The 16,006-nt window shown below is 42.5% G+C and overlaps 1 protein-coding gene across 7 annotated transcripts in view; it reads right to left on the minus strand.

Annotated features, from left to right (window-relative positions):
* Nucleotides 1-1,093: 1,093 nt before the first annotated feature.
* Nucleotides 1,094-16,006, minus strand: part of SRRM1 (serine and arginine repetitive matrix 1) — a 45,205-nt gene continuing 30,292 nt past the window's right edge. For 5 of the 7 annotated variants that reach the window (XM_030219332.1, XM_030219330.1, XM_030219334.1 and 2 more), the window contains 8 exons: nt 12,921-13,007; nt 11,442-11,580; nt 10,481-10,522; nt 9,470-9,571; nt 8,244-8,717; nt 6,649-6,856; nt 4,896-5,105; nt 1,094-2,705 (listed from right to left, as the gene is read on the minus strand). In XM_030219332.1, coding sequence (XP_030075192.1) covers nt 2,601-2,705; nt 4,896-5,105; nt 6,649-6,856; nt 8,244-8,717; nt 9,470-9,571; nt 10,481-10,522; nt 11,442-11,580; nt 12,921-13,007 — 1,367 coding nt within the window. In that variant the 3' untranslated portion in view covers nt 1,094-2,600. The remainder of the gene's footprint in view (nt 2,706-4,895; nt 5,106-6,648; nt 6,857-8,243; nt 8,718-9,469; nt 9,572-10,480; nt 10,523-11,441; nt 11,581-12,920; nt 13,008-16,006) is intronic. The other 2 variants (XM_030219331.1, XM_030219333.1) reach the window with 2 other exon arrangements.

Here is a 16,006-nt window from a genome sequence, read left to right on the forward strand (position 1 = left end):
TTTTTGGGGGGGGGGGGGGGGGGGGTTGCTGGGCTCTTGAAGCCTGGATTGGCCACAGTCGGAGACAGGATGCTGGGCTTGATGGACCCTTGGTCTTTTCCCAGTATGGCGGTGCTTATGTACTTATGAATATACTGGCAGGCAACATTTTTCATAGAAAACAAACCTGAAGAGATAGGCCATGACATGAATGTGGAAGGGATGCTCAGAAAAAGCACAAGATAATCCTTGAAAGAGGGTTCAGTACACAGCAACCAAAACAAAGACAGAATTCAAGTGTGTTTGAGCCAGACTGAGCCTGGTAAAGACACGAGACTGGAGATAAGCAGCATAAAATGTATTGTTCTGTTTTGGGATCTTGCCAGGCACTTGTAACCTGGATTGGCCACTGTTGGAAACAGGATGCTGGGCTTGATGGACTTTTGGTTTGTCCCAGTATGGCAATACTTCTGTAGAATAGATAAGAACCTAGATTTCCACAGCTAAGGATAATGGTTATATTGTAAATTTGTCAGAAAAACTTCAAAGTGCAGAGCAAATAATGAAAGTGCCAAGTAAGACACTTTGAATGAACAAGGAAATTCTGTGTTGGGTAGCTGTCAGAACTCACATAAGGCTTTCCAAATTGGGAATTTTCCAGTGTCACAAAGTGATTCCTCCCCTTCTCCATCACTCCCCACTCAATCTGCATGGAAAGCAGCTTGCGATTCCCCCATTCTACAGAGCTCCTTAGAAAACAGAACTGCATTGCAGCTTAATTACAATTGCTCAGCTCTGCCATCTGTTGGGGACAGAACAGCAGTTCCCTTTTCACTTTCACGTCCTACTTACTTCCTGATGGGGTCTAAGCATCACCTACCTACAGTACCAAAAATTGAAATCCAAGGCCAAAGTAGCTTTCTCAACATAGAAGTGTAAAGCTTAGATATTTACCATTTGGTCTTACTGCCTATGGTAATTTTTCAAAGTTAAAAACAGATCCAAGTATTTGCCAAAATGTTACAACTAGAGAAAAACAGCTGTTTGTCCCATCGCTACACTTTTACTTACCAAATCAAAACAGATGCTCTGGAGAATAAGAGTACACCTCTTTAGAAATTAACATTTAATGTTTCTTTTGCAGTTATTACAGAATAAAGTCTTTGTCTGTGCCTTTTGTACCACCTTTCCATAGGACCCGACTCACATCAAAAATCACAGGAGCTGCCAACTCTGACATCAAGAACGGTTTTACAAATGGAAATGTTGGGAGACTTCCCTCTCCCACCAAACATCTTAAAATTATAAGAATGCAAATCATAAAATAAGTTAGGTGATAATAAAGACGAAAAGGCATTTTCCTTTTACATCTATACAATACTTTAAGGAACCACTGGCATCAGAGAGACGAGGTCTCATCTAAGGAAGATGAATGGTAACATCAGATGTTCCCAGCTCAGTCAGTAACTCGAATCTAGGATGCTAAGTTTAGATGTTATCCCGGATAACAAGAGATACCGACTAGGTTCAGAACCACCTTAGGAGAGCCACAGGAGATTAAGCCAACTCTTAATGCATATCAGGCTACTCCATTATTCACATAGCTGGGACAGATGGCAAAAGATGGAGAGATAGGCCATAAATTCCCTCCCTACCCACCACTGGATGGACTAATGTGGTCCCTAACACAGGAGGAATGTGTGGTGATAGGTATTCTGGGGACTGCAGGAATTAAAGGCTAGATAGAAACAAAGGCATGAACGAGATGCACTAGGAAACAAAGAAAAATGTTGTTTAATCCACAAGCTTTTTATAGCCTCTCTTTAAAATAAAAAAAAAAAAAAATCAAACACAAAATCATGGAACAAACATGACAATAGGCAAGGGTCAGGTAATTTATCTTGCAAAGATTATATTTATACCATCCAAAAGAATGATGAGGCAAATATGAATGGGGCATGACACTAAACAAACTGAAGGAACTTCTCTTGACCCCAGGCAACCCCTTTCCTGTTAAAAAAAAAAAATCCTTTAATAAAATACAAATGAAATTCCAGTGTTCCAAATCAACGCGTTGCATTAATACAAATCCACAGTGTCCTGGCAGCCAACATGTGCCCCCTTCACACGGTCCTACCTAGAAGCAGTGCCTGAATTCACTTGAAAAAAACAAGCAACTGAAAAAAGTGTAATTCAGCCGTCCAAAAGCATAGTCCTTCAGGTACTGGAGGGTTTGTACTGTGGAGTCAGATGAAAGGTGGTGTGGTGGAACTGTCAAAAAAAATGACACGAGCAAAGGTGTTTAAAATACATCTTGGTAACTTTTTCTATTTAAAACGGGCCTGAAAAGTTCTTCAAGACCATTGGCTTTTACAATGGCCAAAACTGATGGAAAAGATGTCAAGTGAACCAAAATGTTACAAAATACACAGTGGACAGCTTTTGCAAAGTAAACCCATGCCCTTTCTGCTTTCGTTTCTGTCACATGGTGAGCCTCAACCCAGCAATTACAACAACTGTTATATCCTAAAGCTTAAACACAGTTCAGCAATTTTGAAATCGAATTCGGAGTACAAACCAAATAGAATGTTCATTATAGCAAATGTTCCACTTGGCCGTGCCTATAACTGCGGGGAAACTTGAGCCTTCCTCATCGAACGCAATGCCTTCTCCCTCAGGTGCTTCTCCAAATCATCGAGGTTCTCTTCTGCCTCACTCTCAGACTCCTGCAAAGCAAACGGAAGCACTTTTACACTGTGGATCAAAGGCCAACGCCTTGCAAAATTAGCAACACCAAGGGCCGAGAGGCCAAATACACTGAAGACAGAATCACAGTTCAATTTTATTTAACATAGCGCAAATAAACAAAAATCTAAGCGGCTTACATATTAAAAATATTAGGGTTGAAATGGGAGGAAGGAAACGAGGTGAGTGAGATTAGATGGGAAATTTAAATAAACTCAAAAAGTAAATAATAGTTAAAATGAACGTGGAAGGACACAAGGTGGGGAAGGGAGTGAGAAGAGTCTATAAGACAGTGAAAGGGTAATCTTGCTGCAAGGGGTAGCGAAGGGGCAGGGGAGAGATAACATCATTGTTTCATTCTTTAGGTTCAGGGGCAAATGATTTAGATTTTTTTTTTATGAGCTTAAGAATAGCCTTAAATATTAAGAATGAAAGTTCAGTGAAGAGAAATGTTTAACATGTTTATAAATGACCTTGAGATGGGAGTAACTAGTGAGGTAATTAAATTCACAGATGACACAAAGTTATCCAGGGTTGTCTCGTCACGGGAGGAGTGTGAAAGATTACAAGAGGACCTCGTGAGACTGGGGGATTGGGCGTCCAAATGGCAGATGAAATTCAACATCGACAAGTGCAAAGTGATGCACGTGGGAAGGAGAAACCCGAATTACGGCTATGTCATGCAAGGTTCCGCTTTAGGAGTTACGGACCGAGAAAGGGATCTGGGAGTCATCGTGGCTAGAACGTTGAAATCTTCCGCTCAATGTGCTGCGGCGGCTAAGAAGGCGAACAGAATGTTGAGTATTATTAGAAAAGGGATGGAAAACAAGCATGAGGATGTTATAATGCCGTTATATCGCTCCATGGTGCGACCGCACCTGGAGTATTGTGTTCAGTTCTGGTCACCTCATCTCAAAAAAGATATAAAGGAATTGGAGAAGGTGCAGAGAAGGGCGACGAAAATGATAAAAGGGACGGGACGACTACCTTATGAGGAGAGGTTAAGACGGCTAGGACTCTTCAGCCTGGAGAAAAGGCGGCTGAGGGGTGATATGATAGAGGTCTACAAAATAATGAGTGGGGTAGAGCGGACAGATGTGAAGCGTTTGTTTACGCTTTCTAACAATAATAGAACTAGGGGACACAAGATGAAATTAGAATGTGGTAGGTTTAAAACAAATCGGAGAAAGTTTTTCTTTACTCAGCGCGTGGTTAGACTCTGGAACTCATTGCCGGAGAAGGTAGTGACGGCAGCTGGCCTTGCTGAGTTTAAAGGGGGTCTGGACAGATTTCTGAAGGAAAAGTCCACTGATCGTTATTAAATTCTGGGTTTTTGCCAGGTTCTTGGGGCCTGGATTGGCCGCTGTCGGAGACAGAGTGCTGGGCTTGATGGACCTTTGGTCTTTTCCCAGCGTGGCAGTGCTTATGTACTTATGAGATAGGCAAACAACTGAGAACGATGTGGTCCTTGATAGTTTTGAGCGTAACTGAAGGAATGAAGGTACCACTAAAAGATGTTGCCGAGAGGAACAAAGCATGAGTTGCAGAATAAGGATAAGGTCTTTAAATAAGAAAAGAGAGAGACCAGAATGAAGAACATGAAAAGTAGTTACAATAATCTTGAAGGCAATCCGGTATTGTATAGGTAACCAATGTTCTCCCTGGGGAGAGGGGAGATAGTGTCAAATTTTTTTGCGCCATATTAAATAAATAAAAAAAATAATTTAACAGCTCTATTTTGAATCAACTAATCTGTGCAATTGGAACTGTTGTTGAGATTCATTAACAGCAAATGAAAACCAATTCAGAAAACTGCTCTGCTTCTTGCAATGCACAGAGTGACTTCTAGTTGTCCAAACAATTGCTTTAATTATGCACCGATCTTTATACACACAAATTAGATTGGTACAACATTATTCTATAAGTGAAAAATTTAGAATCCATGTGACTGTCATGACTTTACAGAATGAATTATCAAAATTATTTTTGTTCCAACTATTATGGAGAACACCATTTTATGAGGATGAAGTTCCCCAAAGCCCTCAATTATCCGGTTTTTTTTTTTCACTTCAAATTTTATATAGCAAGATGTTGCTAATTCTTTCAACCCTTCAGCAAATGTTTTCCCCCCACTCAGTCTGGTGATGGAACAAAATGTGGTTCGTCCTTACTTTCTTGGGTGGTGCCTCAGCTTCTTGTTCTATCTTTTCGGAAGAGGATGTTGCAACGGTTGGGGTAGTGACTGCTGTAGCTGCGGCAGTGGCAGCAGCCGCTGCTTTCTCCTTCTTATGCTTTTTATGTTTCTTGTGCTTTTTCTCTTTTTTGTGTTTCTTATCTTTCTTTTTCTTCTTTTTCTTGCCCCCACCTTCCTGGTCGGAAGTCTGAAAAGGAAACCAAAATGTCAGTTCTGGATGACAATTTGTGCGCAATTTTTACTTTAAGCCAATCTTCTCAACTGTAGCTTAGTGAAATAAAATGTTATCAATGCAGGAACTATCTTTAATAGACCCAGAACCAATCATGTTAATTTTACTTCTACTTCTCGAAACTAGGACATGAAACAACTTAGTGTTGTATTTCTATACTGCCCTTTGCTTAGGCACAATCCAGCCCCAAAGTGGTTTAATGGTAAAATATGTCACATCATAGAACACAAATACATGAAAATTCAAACAAGCCATCTATCCCCCCTTCAGTCCATTCAGAACTCTGCTGCAAGTCTTATCTTCCGCCTGGACCGATATACTCATATCACCCCTCTCCTCAAGTCACTTCACTGGCTTCCGATCAGATACCGCATACAGTTCAAGCTTCTCCTACTAACCTACAAATGCACTCGATCTGCAGCCCCTCATTACCTCTCTACCCTCATCTCCCCTTACGTTCTTACCCGTAACCTCCGCTCTCAAGACAAATCCCTCCTTTCAGTACCCTGCTCCGCCCTTTCTGCCTAGCCTCACCCCATGTGTGAAACAAACTCCCCGAGCCCATACGCCAGGCCCCCTTCCCTGCCCATCTTCAAATCATTGCTCAAAACCCACCTCTTCAACGTCGCCTTCGGCACCTAACCACTACACCTCTACTCAGAAAATCTAGACTGCCCCAACTTGACATTTCGTCCTTTACATTGTAAGCTCCTTTGAGCAGGGACCGTCCTTCCTTGTTAATTTGTACAGTGCTGCGTAACCCTAGTAGCGCTCTAGAAATGTTAAGTAGTAGTAGTAGCATGAATTGGACAGGTTCCACTCTCAAAGAGGCAGGATAGGCAGGATTGAGCTATTACGCCAACCAAACAGCAATCAATAAAAACAAAAAACAAGCAACCCTCAAAGGGTGCAACTTTTGTTCTAAACAAAATAGTAGAAAAGAACTGGAACACAGAATTCAGACAGGATGGCAGCTGGTTTTGAATCTGTCACAGCACTAGTAGCAAAAAGGTATTTTGATAATTCATCTGGTACATAAACCCGTATTATAATTCCCATGTTTCCAAGGAATGTTTAAAGTTTATTTACCAGTTCCTGTCCATCAGAATATTAAGGTGGGTATTATGATTTGGCAGCAGAGTGCCCTGGGTTTCATTCCCTCCCCATTCACCCGAGTCCTTCGACCAGCCAGGCTGGGATGTTTCACAGAATAATCGCTTACCACCACAATGGCCAGACTGATGCAAAACCCACATACATTCTTGCACTGGGGCAAGTTTGATACACCTTCCTCGGCAGAGAGGAAAGCTACAGTTACCCTGAGGTCATCAGGTATTTAAACGTGAGCATTTTAAATATTTCAGACTGTGGTTAATTTTCATCACATTTCTAATTCTCCTTTTCTGAGTAATCTTAAAAATAACGCTGTTACTAATCATATTGTTTGGACAAATCCACACAAATACAGAAGCTTCATTTACGGAGCTATATTACTCACCCTTACAGGAGACGGGCTTGGCGAGGCGCTTTTGGCTTTATTCACAGGGGCAGGAGGGGACCAGTTAGCGGAGCAGGAAGGGGATGTTGCAGAAGGTGGTGGTGGCTGCGGCAGTGGCTGCTGTAGTTTTTTAGGTGCTGGCTCAGGTGACCCCGACACAGACCTGGATGAAGACACTCTCCTTACGGGCTGTGGACTTGGTGATGCCCTTCAGTAAAAATAAAGGATCAGAACTTGAGGCTATTGCTGATTTCAAGGATTACGGTTACTACTGTCCATGAATATGCAGTTTAAATTGTTCAAAATTCTTTATCTCCATCAATGATAGAAAACAATTCTCATTCTACAACTTGACCTCAAAGTGCAACACTGCTGTTTCTTCAGCATTCGATAAGGGCCTGACAGCACTGGGGCATGGGGAGAGGAACAAATAAATGTGATTTTTCAATACGGTTGACGAAATAAAAGATGATCCTATAGACATAAAACCTTGTATCTGACCTAATTAATTCATTAGGTACCTAGGGTTGCATAATATACTCTCTATATATCTAACAAGTAGGCATAACGGCACATCTTATGTAATAAAAGGCACCTCCAACATTCTGAAGCTGACTGCATGGCTGAGGCATTCCTGCTCTCTGTATCCATCTCCTGAATTGACATCACGTACTTCCGGGTTGGTCACAAGCAGAAGTGACCAAGCACATGAGGTTTCTTGGCTTCAGAATGTTGGAGGTGCATTCTATTAAATAGGATTGGTCAGTTCCTTGAAGCACAGCCAGAGCTCAGCGTTCTGCACAGTAATGCTCAGACACCAGAGGGGGGGGGGGGGGGGGGGCTGACACCAGAGAGGGGGAGGGGGAGGTATCTCTGTCACACACACACTCTCTCTCTGTCACAGTCAATGTCTTTCTCTCTCTCTCTCTCTCTCACACACTATGTCTCACACTGTATCACATTCACTCTCTATGTGTCACACAGTCACTCACACACTCTCTTGGTCTCATACACTCAGTCTCACAGAGAGTCTGTCTCACACACACTCTCTCTCTCGCACACACTGTATCTGTGTGAAACACACTCTCTCTCTCAGTGCCTCACATACGCATTTGCACACACTCATTCTCTCTCACACACACACTCTCTCACCCAGTCTCACTCTCTCTCTGTCACACACACACACTCGCACATTCACTCTCTCTCTCACACACAGTCACTCTCACATACACTCTCTCAAACATACACACTCCGAGGAAAACCTTGCTAGCGCCCATTTCATTTGTGTCAGAAACGGGCCTTTTTTACTAGTTGATAAAAAGGATTGCTTCCTGGATTGGCAAACATTTTTCTGAAACAAATACACAAATGATCCACATCTACGAATATGTATGTTTGCACAAAACCAGTTGCACTTCCAGAGGGCTAACAATTCTTTTCCAATACAATTTTCTGTCCTCACTGAAAAGTTTAAAACGTCTGTCTTATTCTGATGTGCAACTTCTTTTAAAAAAAAGTCTACTGTGAAGGAAACCATTCCAGGTTAAGAGCTACTTCTAAGAAATGCCTTTTAGACATATCAATCACAATCTTACTTGCTTGTTTTTTTGGGCTCTGGAGTCCTCGACACCCTGCGGATAGGTCTAGTGCTTGGAGATGGGGATTGCTGTCTTCGTGGTGGGGACGGAGAAGGTCCCCGAAGTGGTGGCGGCGTTACCGAGTTCCGCTGAGGTCTAGGCCGTGGAGAGGGTGAATGCCGTTTATTTTGAGGAGGGGAATGAGTTTCACGAATGGTCCTGCTTGGAGGTGATCCCTTCCTATGCTTTGAAGACACCGAAGGGGAGCGTCTCTTTGTCACTGGAGAACTTCGCTGTTTTGGTGGTGGAGAATGTGAAACTCGATGCTTGGCTGGAGGAGAGGGAGATGACCTTCGCTTCGGAGGTGGAGGAGGGTGATGCAGAGGTGAAGACGTTCTTCTTTTGGGAGGTGGGGAAGGAGAATATCTCCTCTGAATTGGAGGAGAGTACCTCCGAGGAGAAGGAGAGCGTCTGCGTGGAGGAGATGGAGACCTAGAGTACCATAATTGAGAGGGGAGAAAAGATTTAGATTGCCTAAATAGTTTAGCAGTATAGAGAAAGCACAACCTGAAAAAAAATCTCTTAAAAAGCTTTGCAGGTTTTCATGTGCAGTGCTCATTTAGAAGAGAAATACCAAGAAATATAAAGGAACAATGAAATTCATAAGTGCATCGTGTGTGTGTGTGTTGGGGGGGGGGGGGGGGGGGGGGGGGGGGGGGAGGGAATATACTGCACAGGCTCTTTCAATTTTTTGCCACAGAAAACAAGAATTCACAATGCAAACTCCTAGAATCAGATGCTTTCGATTACTATCATTTAAATATAATATGTTGGCCTCCACAAGAGTATCCAGATGGCTTACAACGTAACAAACCAAACCTATCAACCAAGCCAAACACCTCAACCCATCCATACCCTCTAGAAAACCAGTATACTGATTATTTTTTTTTTTATTATTACTGTGGGGGGGGGGGGGGGGGTGATGTCTATATATATGCCATCACCTGCATATATCAAAATAAAGTTTTTACCATATTATTAACATGTGGTTTCGTAGTTAAATCACTATCTGGCACTTAAATTTTACTGGTACAACTACACTGTTCTAACATAGGAATGACAAAGAAATCGCAAAGTGGGACATAGGACATACAAAAGAATTTCACTACTATTAATCAATGCATGCTATTACATTAATAATCTCAAAGGTTAAGGTTCACAGTATTAGTAATGCTAACATTTACCTGCGTCTTGGTGGAGAGGGTGTTCTACGTCGCCTTGGAGGTAGAGCAGGGGAAGGAGTGCGCCGCCTTCTGGCTGGAGGGGGTGATGGGCTCCTCCTCCTCCTAAATAAAGGAGACAGAGCATAAGTAAGAGATGTGCTACCCTATTGTATTTTACTGCAACTATCATTAACAAGTCCCTTAAAGCAACAAAAGGGTATCTGACTGGCCAATACCTTTACATAAAAAGTTATCAGTGATTCAGTTCCGAGATAGGTCTAAATTATATGGCACAAAGTCTAAAATCGTTACCACAGGAGTTAGCCAGAGGGCATTATGAGAGACCTGCACTTGATTCTAGGATACAACTTCTGCTCCTTGTATTGGCTAGAGATGCTTTGGAGGTAGCATTCTTAATTCCTGAAAAAGGACGGGAAGCCTTGGTGTCCCCCACCACGGAACGTGACCACCTAGACACTGTATTCTCGGTGCATCAAACATTGAGTAGAGGGAAAAATAGCTATGAATTAAAGCTCATGATACTATCATGTAGCAGAAGCTAGTTCCAACTGAGCTGATAGTCCAAGAGGAGCAGAAGGAAACCTCTCCTGTGCTTCCCTTCACCAACCTCTGTCTTATGTACTAAAAGTGAACTTGCATGAGATGTTTCTAGAAACATCTTGCTCTTTCCTTCTAGTATCATTTGCAGCCAAGAGAATTAATTTGGAGTCTCTGCCATTGCTTGCCCTTTCTGAAGATTTTAATAAAAGATAGATTAAAAGATCTTTTCTACCCTAATTTCATCGTAAAGTTCCCCAAAACCCATCTGAGTGCATTTTGAAAAACAAATTAAATGCCCATTTTAATCAGCATAAGCAGATTAGAAATTGAGGCATTTCCACTTTAAGTACATGTAAAAAGTTACAAAGAACTGCAAACGTATATGCTTCTAGCAAACTGGCTTTTAAGGAAACTTCTTTAAATTACATTAAGGTTAAGAAACTTGTGTCTGAATCAAAATTCAGTTCTTACCTTTTAGCAACAGGCGACTGCCACCGTTTTCCTGACTGCATCCTGAAAGCAGAGAAAAATAAAAATCATTCTATTTTAACAATGTATATGGACTTCTAAACACAGGGATGCTTCTCCCTATCAGATGCACTGATCATGACTGCAGATATTGACTGCAAGCTCCAGTCTCTTTACATACTACCCTTCCTGTTCATTACTCAACAGCGGAATTTTCTCTGCATTTGTCCTGGGATTTTCTGAATTCTCTTATTCCTTAGTGCCCCCTCCAGACCAGTCCGGGTATGAGCACACCTACCAGCAGGTGGAGACTAAGAACTACTAGCTTCAAATGCCATCCTAGAAGTATCCTGTGCAGCTCCCTGCCAGCCAGCAGGTTAGTTATCCTGTGCAGTCTTGGTCTGGTTGGATTCAAATTAACATAACGCAACTACACAGCATGTATTCTCTATATGTCAACTGTCTTGCTAAATTATCTTGATTTCCAGTTTAATGATCCTAATTGTTCAAGTTTAACTTTTTTTTGTCATGAATGAAGTTTAACCTATTACCTTTAGCTCTTATCATAGGACGAACTTTCCTCTTGTAACCTAACCTAATCTGCCCCCCTTTATCCCAACTATGTATTTCTCCTATCCAGATCTGGTAATCACCACTTACGGAATTATGTAAGCCACATTGAGCCTGCAAATAGGTGGGAAAATGTGGGATACAAATGTTATAAATAAATGAATAAATGTTAGAGCCAGCTAGGCTAAAGTCTGATTAGTTTAAAATTCAGTTGGAGCATTATTTTAGGGAACTGGAATAGAGCAGGAGGCAAGAGGTGGCCGAGCTATCCTTTTTGCCCAGCGATACTACACCCGGGTTGCTGAGTCCCTCCCTCCCTCCCTCCCTCTCTGCACGGGCAGTGCTGTGGGGTCCAGCAGCAATGTAGAGGTGGAGTTCATGGGAAGCAAGTTACCGAGGGGAAGAATCTTTCTGTCGCTTTCGTGGTGATGGACTCCGAGAGGCAGAATGCCGTCGACGTCTTCCTACTTCACCATTTTTCACGTTAGATTTTTTAGGCCTTTCATCTTCTGAGGATGATGATGATCCAGAATCTTTGAAGGAGAAAAGGAAAAGAAAAAGTACATAATAAACGTTTATCAGCTTCCCATAACTAGCCCACAGGCGAAATATAAACACAAGGCACCTCTGTGGTGGTTTCAGATATCAGGAATAGAAAGCACAAAATTGTTAAAAAAATTGTCCTTTTATATTCTCATGACCTACCAAGCTCTTAAACTGTCAAGAGTGTCTTTCAATCTGAACCAATACAAAGCAAACTTTTGTTTGACAAATTAATGGAGACAAGATAGCTTAAATTTCCTTAAAAATGAGCTAGAAGCTTAATATTCAGTGGGAGGCTTTCTTGAAGATTTAAAGGTTGCTATTTGGGAGCTGAAGTGTTCAAACAGCAGCTTAAGTACATAAGTAATGCCATACTGGGAAAAGACCAAGGGTCCATCGAGCCCAGCATCCTGTCCACGACAGCGGCCAATCCAGGCCAAGGGCACCTGGCAAGCTTCCCAAACGTACAAACATTCTATAAATGTTATTCCCGGAATTGTGGATTTTTCCCAAGTCCATTTAGTAGCGGTTTATGGACTTGTCCTTTAGGAAACCGTCCAACCCCTTTTTAAACTCTGCTAAGCTAACCGCCTTCACCACTTTCTCCGGCAACGAATTCCAGAGTTTAATTATACGTTGGGTGAAGAAAACTTTTCTTCGATTTGTTTTAAATTTACTACACTGTAGTTTCATCGCATGCCCCCCTAGTCCTAGTATTTTTTGGAAAGCGTGAACAGACGCTTCACATCCACCTGTTCCACTCCACTCATTATTTTATATACCTCTATCATGTCTCCCCTCAGCCGTCTCTTCTCCAAGCCGAACAGCCCTAGCCTCCTTAATCTTTCTTCAGCTTGTTTGGTAAACAGAAGTCTTACTTTCACAGCGAGACTGTACACATGAAATGGGGGCTCTCTGAAGACAAGAGAGTGATGCAGGAGCTGCCATAAACATTACCCAGGCAAGTGATGGCATATCCCTTGCTTGTCCATGTAGAACTTTTTCTTGCTCATTTACTGGCGCCAATATATTTAACTGAACTTCAAACGATCAGTAAAGCGCCATTTCCTAACTCTGGGGTGGGCAAATTATTTTGCCCTGGGGGCATCAGAGGATCATGTTCCTGAACCAGGGTTGTGGGAAGGTGGTGCAGTTTGAGGGACTGCAGGCTTCATGGGCTGCTGCAAATTGTCTTCTGGCTGCTTGGTGTGAGGTCAATTGTTGAATTGCATTAGACTGATTCTGGCTTGCAAGGCCATAGATTGTCCATCTCTGGTCTAATTGCTGCATATAAAAAGCATTAAAAAAAAAAAAAAATTTATCACTATACCAGATGAGGACTGCTGATTCTGCCTTCTGTACTGACGCCTCTGCTGCACAGAGTCCGCTGCACCCATTTTCCCACCTTTTTCATCTTCTGAAAAACCAAATAATTTAGGAAACAAACGTGAGCTGCGGAGGGAAAAAAAAAGTGACAACAGAAGTGATGCATTCAAAGACAAGAGCTTCAGTATGGCTCCGTCTTAATGCTTCTATGTCATGAGACAGACCCTGCCACTGGCAAGGTAGTTTAAAGGCAGTCTTCCCAAACCTGTTCTCACAGCTCCTAATGTTTTCAGGATACTCAGAATTAATTTGCCTGCGATCAGTTTGCATACACTGGAGATCTAGTGGCTGGCTATGGAGTCCCCAGGGCAGGTTTGGATAGTTCTGCCTTAATGCTTAGGCAACTTATTGCTCAGCTCCAGAGTCACATGACAAATATATCATTCTAGACAAGGATCATAGCTAGCATAGCTTTTGAAGTCCTGTTTCCAGTGAGCATTCACTACAATTAAGTTTTTGCTTGCCGTGACTTAAGGAGAAATTAAAGTTTACCTGCTAATTTTCTTTCCTTTAGGCCCTCCAGAGCAGTCCAGCACTGGCGCGTGGGTTATGCTCGCCTACTAACAGATGGAGACTGAGAACACACTTTTCATATCTGTAGATAAGCCCTGTGCCTTTCCGCTGCTAACCGGTATATATTTCACAAAGCAGATGCCCCACAACCGAAACTCCCTGAGCCCATACGCCAGGCCCCCTCCCTGCCCATCTTCAAAGCCTTGCTCAAAGCCTACCTCTTCAATGTCGCCTTCGGCACCTAACCACCATACCTCTATATTCAGGAAATCTAGACTGCCCCAACTTGACATTTCGCCCATTAGATTGTAAGCTCCTTGGAGCAGGGACTGTCCTTTTTGTTAATCTGTACAGCGCTGCGTAACCCTAGTAGCGCTCTAGAAATGTTAAGTAGTAGTAGTAGTTCTTCCCCCCAAACTCCAGGTGCCGCATATCTGTGGACCACCTTTGAATTGGACACTGACATTATTTTAAATACTTCTAATTCACCTATAACTTAGGTGGTTTGCTTTAAAACATACACAGCAATATAAAACAAAACCATCTACATCCCTTTCAAAACGACTCTTGCTGAAATCACCGACAAAATAACTGCCAGCTTTGCCATAATGGAATCTTGGGCAGCAGCGTTTCGACTTAAACTCAACAAGGGCAAAACCCAGCGTCTAGTCCTATCGTCCCAGCACAGCAAGGTTATCCCGACTTCACTTGTCAATGGGGATTCTACTCTTCCAGTCTCGTCAACCCTGAAAATCCTTGGAGTCTTGTTAGACACTCGCTTGCAATTGGACAACCAGGTTAATCTCATCACTAAACCAATGTTCTACTCCATGTGGAGATTGCGGCGTAGCCGGAAATTCCTCTCGAGGGACCTCTTCCGTACTCTCACTCACTGGTTAGTCCTCTCCCATATAGACTACTGCAGTGGTATTTATGCTGGTAGTCAAAAATTTCTCCTGACAAAATTGCAGACTGCCCAAAACACAGCTGCTAGACTTATTTTTGGCAAACCACGCTTTGGACATGCAGAACCTCTTCGTTTCAACCTGCATGGACTCCCCATTTTAGCTCATCTCACCTTCAAAATCTGCACGGTAGCTCACAGGATCAACTATGGGGAGGCCCCTGCCTACATGGAAGATTTGATTGATCTGCCATCCAGAAATGCTTCCTTGACTGCTCGATCTTACCTGAACTTACGCTTTCCAAGCTATAAATCTGTTCGATATAAATTGCTCCTTTCTTCATCCTTCACCTATGTCAGCCCTAAGTTTTGGAACAGTGTACGAAGGTCCTTAAAGGAGTTAGACGATCTTCAAATTTTCAAGAAATCCTTAAAAACTTTGTTTGAGAAGGCTTATCCCAACTACATCACTCAGCCCACACCTTCTTCCTCTTGACTGAACCTGTTTCCAACAGTTATTACCCTTTTTGATATGTAACTTTTGTAATTTTGTAAGCCGCATTGTGCCCGCTTTTGTGGGAAAATGTGGGATATAAATGTACTAAAATAAATAAAAACATCCTCAATTAACAAAAATATAACCTAAAATACTATCATAATTTTCAAAAAGTGTGATGTAATAATTTCCAACACTGTACTACATATCAAAGAAAGGCTTGAACAAAAAACTGTTTTTAATAGTGTCTTAAATTGCTGGAAACTAGTAGTCAGGCGAAGTTGACCTAGCAAGGCATTCCACATTAGCGTTCCCAATACCTGAGAAAAGACATAATGTACCGAAGATACCAACTGCAAATTCAGACATTTGGAGAAATCTGATCTTAAAGACTTTCCTGATGAAAACAAAGTAAAAACTTGACCAAAATAGCATGGCAAAAAAAAGGCAGTAAGTATATCAAGTCCCATTTCCTGACATCAGGCATAAAATATCTGCCAGACTCTCACGTATGCCACAGATATGCATAAGAACATAAGAGTAGCCATACTGGGTCAGATCAATGGTCCATCAACACTCCATACTATAAATCCCAGGGTAAACAGTTGCTTCCCATGTCTGTCTCAATAACAAGACTATGGACTTTCCTCCAGGAATTTGTCCAAACCTTTTTTAAACCCAGAACACTTACAAGATCTCAACAATGTGGCAATTAAGCCCACGGAGTAACCCCATTTCCGCAGCCGCACCCTCTCGAGAACCAGGCCGTACGCGAGAACAGAGACAAATCCAACATGATAACTGGCCCCTGAACCAGAAGCTGACGCAGGTCCCCGAGGGGAGGCAGAGGACCCTCCACCAGGTGAACCAATTTCCCACACCATGGACAAGGCCAATCCGGTGCCACGAGAATCGCCAACCTCGCGTGTCGTAAGCACACAGCCCAAAAGAGGCCACAGAGGAAACACAACAGGTGCTGTTGAGGCCATGGCTGAATCAAGGAATCTATGCCTTCCGCCCAAGGATCCTTCCACCTACTGAAAAACTGGGCACCTTGGCGTTGACTGCAGTCACCATGAGGTCCATTTCCAGAAGACCACAATCCCGCATGACTGCA

This window comes from Microcaecilia unicolor, chromosome 11, assembly GCF_901765095.1.
Source record: "Microcaecilia unicolor chromosome 11, aMicUni1.1, whole genome shotgun sequence".
NCBI lineage: Eukaryota > Metazoa > Chordata > Amphibia > Gymnophiona > Siphonopidae > Microcaecilia > Microcaecilia unicolor.